We start from the raw sequence: 12,267 nt of genomic DNA on the forward strand, positions 1-12,267 counted from the left end.
GCGATGATCAAACATCTGCATGGCCTTTGTTTGTCTTGTGTGTTTTTTTCATGTTCATGTTCATTTATATGTTTCGGAGTTTAGTATGGTGTCCATTTCGCTGAACTAGTATAATACATTATGCGTTGATTATTGACCAGCTGAAGGTTTTTTGGTGGTCACGGGGTGTTTTTTGCATACTGTTTAGTAAGGTTAATGTATATCTTTGACACGTTCGCCGTTTCATTTCTATGTTCATTGATTTACAAATCTTATGTTATGTTTTATTTTTCAGCTTCTTGCAAACGTAAACATGTTCAGAAATTAAGTTGGATATGATAACGTAAGTACACCATATTTAAAAAAAAAGCGCTGAAAGTTTATCGTGTGGTCACTTTCTTACATAACAATAGCTTTTGACGGACCTTTCTTCGCAAATGATAATATTATACAATATCAAAGAGAGTCGAAACTAATTCATGAGTTTTGTGTGATCTTAATTTATCACAAGAAATTCTATCAATTTTGTATACCGATGTTTCAAAAACTAATTGGATTGAATATCTGTTCGTCACTTACGAATTATTGAAACCTTACAACATACGGGTATATAAGTCACCCTTGTTTCCAGAGCCAAGCAGATGCAGGAAAGGAAACCAGTATATATATACTAGTTCATTATTACCATTGTTAAGTCAGTGTTACCATGGATACAAGTTACAAAGAGTACAATAATATAACCATACTGCATATTTGTTCTGCATACATGTTAAAAGGAAACCTCAAAATTTTGCGTTTTAAATGTTATATATCTTCAGTATCTGATAGTGTTGGTTTTTCTATAATATATATTATTTTCTGAATCTTTAATATGCAACATTGCGTCCTATTTCTCAATAGGTGAATAGTACTACAGGGATATTAAACCTCAAGAGTTGAAAATAAACTGTCAAGGTTTTGACAAAAAACAAAAACGACAAAGACAAGTAACTGTAAACAAAACACAAAATATAAAGAGTGCGCGAAACTCACAAGAGAGGTATCCAAAATCAATTCGTAAACAAATACTTATAATGTCTTGGCAAAAAACGAAAAAAGATACAAGAAAAATAATATAATACAAAACACGAAAAAGAGAACTAAAGACTGAGCAACACGATCTACATCACAATGTGTAGGCGACCTCAGGTCATATTTTGTTTAAGGAATTCTTAAGTTCAAACTTTATTATTGGTTCTATGGTTTTTGGTTACTACAAAACTCATTTTATTTCTAGTTGCAGATTAAAATTAAGATGTCTAGCCTCTGTTGTTATGTTCTGTGGATACATTCCCTTGTTTGCATGGATATATATGAGCAAAAAGTACGAAAATAATATCCATGTTGAGACTCCAGCTGTCCATATGCAGTCACGTGACAAATCTGTGCGTTCATTTCAAGTGTTTGACAGGTCATTTATTAATGTAAAGGATTTTCGGAATACAAAATTTAAATTCGTACACTATAATTTGCCCAATATTTCATATCCTTTTAATTGTACTGAAACGTTAGAACTGGTACCCCAGAAGAACCTTAATAAAATCAGAGAACCAGTCGAGGACATTCTTTGCATGGTAAGTGATTTTTTTAATCATGAATTGAATTTGATTTCGGAGTGGGCAATGTATGTAGTTTATTTTGTTTTCCTACAATTTATAGTTTCCAAACATTATCGTTTTTTTTTTTAAATATATGATGAATAGACCGTTGGTTTTTCCGTTTGAATTGTTTAACACTGGTCATTTTGGGGGCCCTAGCTTGCTGTTCAGTGTGGGCCAAGGCTGCTTCTGGAATATCGTATATTGTCCTATAATAGTTTACTTTTAAAAATTTGACTTGGATGGACAGAAAATATAGGGTTTTATTTGGGTTTTTCTTGTTGTAATCTTTAATTTTGCGGTTCGCTCTTCTCTTTTCTTTATATTTTTGCTCTTAATTCTCTATTCTTTATATCTAAGCACCTAAATTTGTCGCTTTTCCTTATTTACTTGAATAGTTTTCTCTATAAATTATCTTTTGGCTCGACTTTATTTAGCCACTTTTCTGTAGATTGTGCCAATAATTATATGTTATGTAAACCCCAATACAGCCCTCATAAACTAAACAAACCATAATGCTTGATGCCATTTTTTAACATAAATATCTTCTTTTTTCCATCATATTTTCAATGTTGTCCAACGAATAAGCACCTATGTTTATGGGTGACTAGGACATAGAAATATGGTCACTTTTGATGTTCTTCTGATTGGCAGTAAACCTTTGTCAAAGTGAGCCTGCCAAAGTGAGCCTGTCAAAGTGAGCCTGCCAAAGTGAGGCTGCCAAAGTGAGCCGTGTAGGATGTATAAATACGCATCCAAGTTATGTTAGAATAGGGACATCGTTTAAAACAGTGGCCCGTTATGTGCACTTTTCGTGTAAAAGAGTGCCACGTTCTGTGCTTTTAAAGGACCCTTGCAATTATACAATATTAATAGTTATTTTCCTTTCATCTTAATCAAATAATGAATACGAACATATATAAAAAGATATTAATCCTCATTAAAATTGCTTGATTTTCAAAGATAATATCACCTAAATAACTATATGTGTTTGTCATATGCATGTAGCTCTTCGTGTTTTTTTTTTTTGGTGTTATACATCTTTGTTTTCAAATTTTTGCTTTGAGCGTCCCAGGTCCTTAAAAAGATAATTACGATTGTTAAGATTTATAGTGTTATATTCATTTTCTAAAAAAAAAAAACACATTCTTATAACATAGTTTGCAAGACAGTTGAATTTACAAAAAATACACGTCCTTTAAAGAGCTAACCTGTGTAACCCCGCCATATTCTGTATACTAGTATATGTGCCTGTCCCATGTCTGGAGTCTGTAATTCAGTGGTTGTCGTTTGTTGGTGTGTTACAGGAGCTTTGCTCATTATCAAAGGCATATACAAAGGCGTACAGTGACATATAGTTGTTATTTTCGGTGTCATTTGGTCTCTTGTGGAGACATTTTAAGAATATGCATGTTCACTTCAAACACGGGGAAACATTCTACGACTCTGCATAGCACGTGATACAAACGTTTGTATAAAGTTTAGGACTTCAAACATATTTGTCCTCAATCAGTACACTTATCATTATAAACATCCATTTTCGAAATGAGCATCTGGTTAAGTACAAAGGGTTGAAGTTCCATTAAATAAATGTTATGATAATATTCAATTACCAGTTTGTGTGTTAAGAAAATGTGTCCCAGCCGAAATATTGACACTAACAATATTACGTCGGTCAAAGAACTTTGAGTTATTTTTTTATATATAAATTGAGGATTTATAATGTTTACGGATGTTTGCTCCTGTTTTTCAATGTTTGCAACATATTCGGAATACTCTGGTTTTATCCATGCAGTTTCATTTAACATTTTGCTCGCCAACCATTAATTTTCTTTTCATGATTTTATAACATTATGTTGAGTTTAAAAAGCAGTAAATTTTTATGTATTTAAATTTTTTTTATAAAATTATTGTTGTTTTTCATTGTTTTTGAAAGAAAAAAGTTGCTAGTAATAAATGTGTGAAAGATCTAGAGAGAAAAAAAACCGCCAAAGTTTTAATGGGTTTTATTGCAAAAACAAGCATACGGAATATGATATTTCCCCGGTTGTTTTTTAGTTCTTTATTTACATACTATGAAATCAAAGCAGTCTCTAAAAACCATGATATTTTGGGAAAAAGAGTAGCTAGCATCCTTACGTGCATCGCTATATATTTGTTATAGAAAAGACCAAGACTTCTGGAGAATTATAAGAACCCGTGTTGGATAGAAGATGGACACCTTCGTTGTCTGCCATACTTCCACATTTTTGGTGTATGTAAATCAGGAACGACAGATTTATTCCGCCGGTTGATGATACATCACCAGATCATGCCAAATAAAGGATTGATGAAAAAAGAAACTTGGTTCTGGTCATGGAAACGGTATGGTGAACGTAAGTTATAATGGAAACGGTATGATGAACGTAAGTTGTCATGGAAACGGTATGGTGAACGTAAGTTGTCATGAAAATAGTATGGTGAACGTGAGCTGGCATGGAAACGATTTTGTAAACGTAAGTTTCATGAGAACGGTATTGGTAACGTAAGTTGTCATGGAAACAGTTACGTTGCACGTAAGTTGTATTGGAAACGGCATGGCGAACGTAAGTTGACATTGCAACGAAATTTCATAAAAGGTCGTTGTTTAGATACACTGTATTTGAACTCTGATTGATAGCTATATAGTAAAAGAGGGACGAAAGATACCAAAGGGACAGTCAAACTCATAACTCGAAAATAAACTGACAACGCCATGGCTAAAAATGAAAAAGACAAACAGACAAACAATAGTACACATGACACAACACAGAAAACTACAGAATAAACAACACCAACCCCACCAAAAACTAGGGGTGATCTCGGGTGCTCCGGAAGGGTAAGCAGATCCTTCTCTACATGTGGCACCCGTCGTGTTGCTGATCTGATAACAAATCTGGTAAATAGTCTAATTCGATAGGTCACATTCATGAAAGGGAAGGGGATTGTAGTTACGACGTAAGGAAAAGAGGGACGAAAGATACACAGTCAAACTAAAATAAACTGACAACGCCAACATATTCGATATCATTGGTGAAACGGTTATTCCATAACGGTCAACCAACTCGTGATGCCGTCCGTAAAATTTACGAAGTTGTCTCATTGGCAATCGTATACCAGGTCTCCTTATATCTATATAGTTACTGGTTATACGTCTAGATGTGAATATTTAATGCATATTCAAAAAGGGAAACGCGTTGATTGATGGGATCTATCTATGTTAACACTGTTGACTATAATAGAACATTTCAGTTGCGAATTTTCATTTTTGTTTGGGCTTTAATTTCTTGATATCAAGAAATAATTTCATTTCAGAAAGGTTATTATCCGTAAGTAATGTTTCCGCAAAGTAAACATTTGCTGTTCTCTGTTCTATGGTCGGGTTGTTGTCTGTTTGATACATTCCCCATTTCCAATCTCAATTTTAATATTTTATATTTAAATATATACACAAGTATGTCGATGCCTTTTAAAAGCGTGTCATTACCCTCTAAAAGTCTGGGAATGAAGATGGTTTCCGAATCTTCCCCGTTATCCTAATCGGATTTAGATTATCGTTTCCTATATATAAGCACACGATCAGGAAATCAACAATTCATAAAAAAGTTCATACATGTAAGTATCCATAATAACAAGACACTGCAGCTTAAATTATGTACCTAGATGAAATCAGATTGGTCTAAAGATATAAATCAGTTCAAACAACAACGCACCACAATGTTATTAAAACGAGAAAACAATTGTATAACTGACAAACTTCAGTTCAGGACAAACGGAAAATGAAAAGAATATCTTGACGAAACCAGTTTACTTACACATTTACTTTCAACATTAGCATTTTTTTCAGTTTGTCGTGTTAATTTGGAAAATAATCACGAAACTACGATTCAAATTCCCGTGATTTCTCAGGTGTTTTATTGATATGTATGAATTTCAAATATAAAGTGGGTTCTTTTTATAAAAGAGATTATGTGTAATTACAAAAATAACATTACAAAATTTTCAAGAGTGCAATCATTGGATAACAAATAATTTTTACTATGCTTTTCTTTTTAGATTCAGATGGTCCAATTTCAACACTGAAGAATTTTACCGACATATTTGATGTCTTACCACAACGACTTACATATAGTTATGACTTAGATATGTACTACTCACACTTCGTGACAGGTAAAATAATAATTGTAATGCAATTATTTTGCATCAATGATTCTGATTGGATGACAGTAATTCTCTATCATCTTGTCTGTAACTAAGAAAGTATTGATTGTAATAAAACAAAACATTGTCATGTTGCGAAAACAATATGTACAATGGGAAAAAATCTTCTATCAATAATTATCAAGGTACCAGGCTTATAATTTGATACACAATTCGCTTGTTTCGTCTACATACGACACCTCAGTGACGCTTAGATTAAAATAGTTAAAAAGTCAAACAAGTATAAAGTTGAAGAGCAATTACATCTACTATACATAAGACACAATGTTTCAATTTGTCGACATGAAAAGAAAAACAAATAAGATCCAGTAGGATTAAATCAGTTTGTACACTAGTCTTACTACTTCCAACCTTTCATGTGAAGGGGAAAGTCGCGTGTGCTGTCATACTATTATCATAATGTAAACAAGTACAACAAGTCAGCTTTTTAGCTCACCAGGACGCAAAGGGCCCGATGTGAACTTATGCCATCAATTGACGTCCGTCGTCTGTCGTCGTAAACTATAAAAAAAACCTTCTCTTATGAGACTACTGTGCCAAATACCTTCCAGCTTGAACTAAATGTTCCTTATAATATGTTGTTTATAAATTGTATCCGAAGTTTTGATCCATCGACAAACATGGCCGCCATGGCTAAAACTAGAACAAGGGGTTAAATACAGTTCTCAAAACCTAAAGCTTTTAGATCAAATCTGTTAAGGAATAAATTGCTCAATTGGTAAAGATCTATCAGCCCTGCAATTCAGAAAGATCGAAAAAAACATCTTGTTGGGTTGCTGCCACTAAATTGGTAGTTTTAAGGAAATTTTGCAGTTTTTTGTTATTATTTTGAATAATATTTTAGAAAGATATATATATATAAACTATAAACAACAATAATATTCAGCAAAGTAAGATCTACAAAACGTTTAATGACCAAAATTGTCAATTGACCCCTTTTGGAGTAATTGCCCTTTTAAAACAATTTTAAACAATTTGTTCAAGTCTGCTAACATTTAACAATCTCTCCACTGAAACTATTGTGCCTAATATTTCTTAACTTTAAAGAATGTTTCTTTTGAAATCTAATTTATGAATTGTATCCAAATTTTTGAGCCATCAATAAACATGGCCGCCATAGCTGAAAATAGAATATAGGGATCAAATGCAGTTTTTGGCTTATATATCAGAAACTAAAGCATTGAGAGCAAATCTGATTTGGTTAACAACGTTCAAAAGGTAAAGATCTATCAGCCCTGAAGTTTTTAGACATCCCAAACAACCCATTGTTGATTTGCTGCCTCTAAATTTGTTATTTTAAGAAAAATTTGCAGTTTTTGGTTAATATCTGATTTATTTATATTATTGAAGATAATGATAAACTGTAAACAGAAAACATGTTCAGCTGATAAGATGTACAAAAAAACTTTGATCAAAATTGTCAATTGATCCCTTAAGGGGTTATTTCCCTTTAATGACAATTTTACACAAGTTATTCATATTTTGTAAAAAAATTTCCTTGCACGTCAAGAAACATTGACACTTTAGCAAAATGAAACATATGGTAGAAATGCATTTCTTTGCTTAAAGAAGAAAATATGACAAATACAATGAACATTTAAATGTCATTTCTAAGCCACTCATTAATATGTATTGAAAATCAAAAATAATCATTTATGAAAGATTTAGGCAAAAACAAAAGTGAGCGATTCAGGCTCTTGAGAGCCTCTTGTTTAATAGAAAAGTCACATAAAAATAACATTTTTTTATAAACTATCAACAAATACAACATTTATTTTAAAAACAGTAGAGAAAACTCTTATGTTCTGTGTTGTACCGATTGAAAGAAGTTTCAATGTTAATTATACGTAAAATAGAGGCGAAATAAACCTAAGAACTAACTCAAACTCATCAGTAAAGAGAATAACATGAGGAAAAAATCCAATTAACATACAACAACACACAAAACACAACAACGAAAAGTAAACACAGAGTAATACGAACTCCACCAATAAAAAAAGAACCTTAAGAAAGCTTATTCAGTTCATTCATTTTCCCTGTTTTTATTAAGGTCATGGCGATCCAATGGACATCTGGTACCCTTTTAATTGGACATTGATACCGCAGAATAATCCTACATCAGAAGAACCAGTTTATATAACACCGAATCTGATATCTCATATAAATCCAAATGTCAGGCTAATTCTCGTTATACGAGACCCAGCTGAAAGGTAATTCTTTGAGAGAGAATTTAGCATTATTGTCATATTTCGTGGCGGTCAATTAACAGTCAGGGGCGTTACTTAAACAAGTTATTTTTTTAAGTTACTTATATAAGTAATTTTTGTTTCTAAATATAATAAAATTACTTAATAGAGTTATTTTAATTTTTAATATAAACATAGACTAAATGTAGTTTTCATGAATTTTTACATCACTTTATATCATAAAACAAAGAATGTATTCGATTTAAGAGGAGTATAGAAATAAAGGGTTAATTTAGAAATAATGACAAAAATATGACTTGAATAAGTTATTTTATACATTTATGAAAAAAATAGTAATTACACTTATTTTAGGAACATATGTGATTGATTTTGATTACAAATTATAAATAACTTCAAGTCTTAATTAATTCTCAAGTATCTATCTATTTATATCAGTCTACCTTCAACATTTTGGAGGGACATGATAATTTAATAGTCCCAAGAGACCAATCTTTGACCAAGAAGCGTCGGTATGAAAGATAAGTGCGTCAGAAAGTTAAGTAGTGTTTCAGAAGAATTAGATTTTATATTTCAGTGGAAAAATAACCAGATGACTGTGAAAATTTGTTAAAGTTAGTAAAATCTGTATTATTGGACACCTATAAAAATATTATTCAGAAAAGTTACTTATATAAGTTATATTTAAAATAGCCTCGTTTTCAACATTACTTGTATAGGTAATTTTAATTGTTACTTGTTTAAGTAATGCCCCTGACTGATTAAGAGAACCAGCGAACTTCGGTAGGAAAACTGACAATCCTGTTCAATTGAGGTTACAGTCGAGCGCTAATGCACGTACAGAATTATGTTTCCTGAAATAAGTCAGATATTGTATTCATTCATGAATCTGTATTTTTTTAAATCCATTTTACAAATATTGTTGAACTATACAGACTGAACTACAGCGATCCTAAAATATTAATACACTGGCGAAAATACATGTACAATAGAAAACCTGTTGAGTTTGAATATTATGAAGCCTTTGCAAACACGGAATTGTCTATTCTGATAAAAGATTTGATGCATTAGCTATCACAAATAAGAATCATTCATTTGTTTTTATAGATTAGACCGTTGGTTTTCCGGTTTGAATGGTGTTACACTAGTAATTGTTGGGGTCCTTTTTAGCTTGCTGTTCGAGATGACTCGAGGCTCCATGTTGAAGACCGTACCTTGGCCCATAATGGTTTACTTTTATAAATTGTTACGTGGATGGAGAGTTGTCTCTTTGACACTCATACCACATCTTCCTATATCCATTGATTTATTTATTTCTGGACATAACACTTCAAGGTAGTAGTAATCTAACCATTTGCGTTCTTGAAACGTAGATTTTAAGATGCATAAATCTTTTGGTTATTAGTAAATTATGATTGTGTTCTTGTCCAAGTCAGGAGCCTGTTGTTCAATGGTTATCATTGGTTCTGTCTGTCATATTTATTTTTCGTATAAATTAGACAGTTATTTTTCACAATTGAATTATTTCATGCCATTTATAGCCAGCTATGCGGTATTTGTGCTGTAGTTGTTGAAGGCCAGATTGACTGTAATATTTTTTGTATCTATGAAGAACTAACATCAAAAAGTTGGTGCACACTGAATCACCCGCATAGCGTGGTATTTTAAAGTGTGCGCCACATTTTGTATGTTCTTTCGAATAGACAGAAAAAATATTACAGTCATTACTTATAATTTAATTCAAATCCATTTTATACCAGAGTAAAAATTGTGAAAATAAACGTTGATGACGTCATGGTAACATTACAAAATTATGTCTATCATCTGATAGACAAAACACTGTCAGCCAATCAGAAGAAGCGTTACATTCAAAATTAAATTATTTTATTTTAGACTTTACAGTCATTACCTACATACGAATTTGGGGATCAATATACATCCCAGTGCCAAGGAATTCCATGAAGATGTTCAACATGCTGTTTCTACATTTGCTAATTGTACCAATAGAAAAAGTCTTCGGGCATGTTTATATGATACAGTTCTATACAAAAGGTTACGGGTACGTTTGATTATGATTAAGACGATAGCAACTATTTAATTTTCATGCAGTGTGTATAATTGATAACAGTTCAACGACACCCACTTCAGACTCCTGACTTGGGACAGGAGCATAAAGTGATAATGTGTCTTGCAAGTGTATTTCTTCATTTATATATCTATAATTTTAGTAACTTTCTAAGTAAACATTTCTTAAAGATTTATTTCTGGAAAAAACACACTACTATGTATATGTTTTCATCAAAATTTCAACCACCATTAATCTTGAGTAAAATAAAGTACTCCTGAAAACTTGCTTAGTTCAATTTTCTTTCAATTCGGATTACAAAACTGTGTTTACGTTTCAGGCACCAATATCCTCGGGGTTTTACAGTACTTTTCTGCGTGATTGGTTAAAGGTCTTTGACAAAGATCAGCTTATGGTAATACGCACTGAAGACTACGAACATAATATAGCAGGAACTCTGATGAAGGTGTTCAAATTCTTAAATCTGGGTATGTACAATACTCTTTTCCTTAAAATTAATATTTTGTCTCATACTTTGCATGTTTTATAGTGTATGGTTTTACAAAATATTAAGCATTGTGAATGTTCTAATTGTATAGAATGATGAGTCCACTTTAACAAATGAAGTGGTTGTTTTAATGTGCACGTTCATATTTTGTAATCCATGGCATGATACATTATAATATATGTTGTTTATAAATATGCTTTGAAAACGATTAACATAGTCAAATAATGGAAATTCCAAGGGTACTTAACATGCACCCCTTATTGTGAAACAAAATTGTATGATAATATTAAAGAATATTTTGTATATTGAAAAAAACACAATATGTCTTAAAGTACACGAACTGTTAAACTTCGTTTGTTAATGCTTGTCATAGTTCCATACCGTGAGACTAAAATATCTGTATATTTTCTAATAGATGAATATTGTTTTGCTAATAGATTTTTTAATTGTTCCAGATTGCATGCGAGTGCGACATATATTGTACGATAGATAATTATACAATCAATATTCATGTATTTACCATTTTATTGTAAAGCAAAGCTTGAAAAACTGTTTTATAGAGGTACATATTTTACTGCAAACTGTTTGTGACGTCATATATGACGTACTATGTTGTTTGTATTACAATAATAAAATACAGAAGGGAATTAGGGAATGTTTAAAAGAGACAACAACCCGACCGAAGAGAAAAAAACCGATTCATAATCACAAGGGGTCTTCAACACAGCGAGAAAAATACCAAATTCAGAGTCCGACGTCAGCTGACCACTAAGCAATAAATATATATTACATGTGTAGTTCAAGAAAAAGGACGTCAGACTAAACTCACAAACATATAAAATGAACTTAAATTTAAAAAAAAAAAAAAAAAACATACAAGATTAACAAAGACCAGGAGCTCCTTACTTGTGACAGGTGCAAAAGAGTATTTTGTTTTCTGTTGTAGAAAATTTCTGAATTACTTGAAAGCATTTTTTTTACAGACAACGTAGGACCGTATGTGCTGGAGAAAATGGCATGTAGAGAGTTGGAGTATAAATCAAATTACAGGTCGCCAATAATGAACGACACGAGAAGCCTGTTAGAAACATTCTATAGCGATAGCCAGCGCGACATGGTCAGTCTAGTAGAAGAATATGGAATAGATCTTTCACTTCAGCCACAAGATGACATGGCCAGTAAAATAAACTGTACAAGATTTATGGCCAGAAAGCCTTTAGTGTCTAAACTTAAAAGGAAAAAAGTGAAACGCTATTTTATTAGCAAGAAAAACGCTACGAAATATTTCAGAAATAAATATATACCTCGTTAATTTATATTCGATTATGGATTTCATTTTGAAACAACAGTCACATTTATAAATAGATCGAACTAATGAATTTAGTAAGGATGCACATTGATTATAGCATGTACCTAATCCTCTAGTGGAGACTAGTTTTAAAATGTAATCTCGAGTCTGGGATGTCACAGGTTTGTCTGAAGCTGTGGTTTATTATATTGCTTCTCCGCTTAATTAAACACGGTTATTGAGAGTAAGATGTAAAAATGGTCGGCTCAGTGTCATTCTTCTTGTGGACTTTAACATTGTTAAAAATCAATTCAGCGTAACAGTTTAGTACCAAACAGGATTTTGAA

At 32.0% G+C, this 12,267-nt stretch overlaps 1 protein-coding gene across 1 annotated transcript; it reads left to right on the forward strand.

Annotated features, from left to right (window-relative positions):
- The first annotated feature begins 273 nt into the window (after window positions 1–273).
- LOC143054882 (carbohydrate sulfotransferase 15-like) lies at window positions 274–11,944 on the forward strand. Its single transcript, XM_076227967.1, has 8 exons — window positions 274–322; window positions 1,256–1,592; window positions 3,781–3,991; window positions 5,691–5,804; window positions 7,906–8,065; window positions 9,953–10,118; window positions 10,465–10,612; window positions 11,616–11,944. The coding sequence occupies exons 1-8, from the start codon at window positions 315–317 to the stop codon at window positions 11,942–11,944; spliced, it is 1,473 nt and encodes a 490-aa protein (XP_076084082.1). The 5' UTR covers window positions 274–314.
- Window positions 11,945–12,267: the final 323 nt, after the last annotated feature.

This window comes from Mytilus galloprovincialis, chromosome 12, assembly GCF_965363235.1.
Source record: "Mytilus galloprovincialis chromosome 12, xbMytGall1.hap1.1, whole genome shotgun sequence".
Classification (NCBI taxonomy): domain Eukaryota; kingdom Metazoa; phylum Mollusca; class Bivalvia; order Mytilida; family Mytilidae; genus Mytilus; species Mytilus galloprovincialis.

What these genes read in the sequence shown, in the direction of transcription:
- LOC143054882 (XM_076227967.1), top strand. An exon ending in ATGGAAACGGTATGGTGAAC is followed by an intron (nt 3,992 to 5,690) that starts GTAAGTTATAAT and finishes TTTTCTTTTTAG; the next exon opens with ATTCAGATGGTCCAATTTCA. An exon ending in GTTCAAATTCTTAAATCTGG is followed by an intron (nt 10,613 to 11,615) that starts GTATGTACAATA and finishes TTTTTTTTACAG; the next exon opens with ACAACGTAGGACCGTATGTG.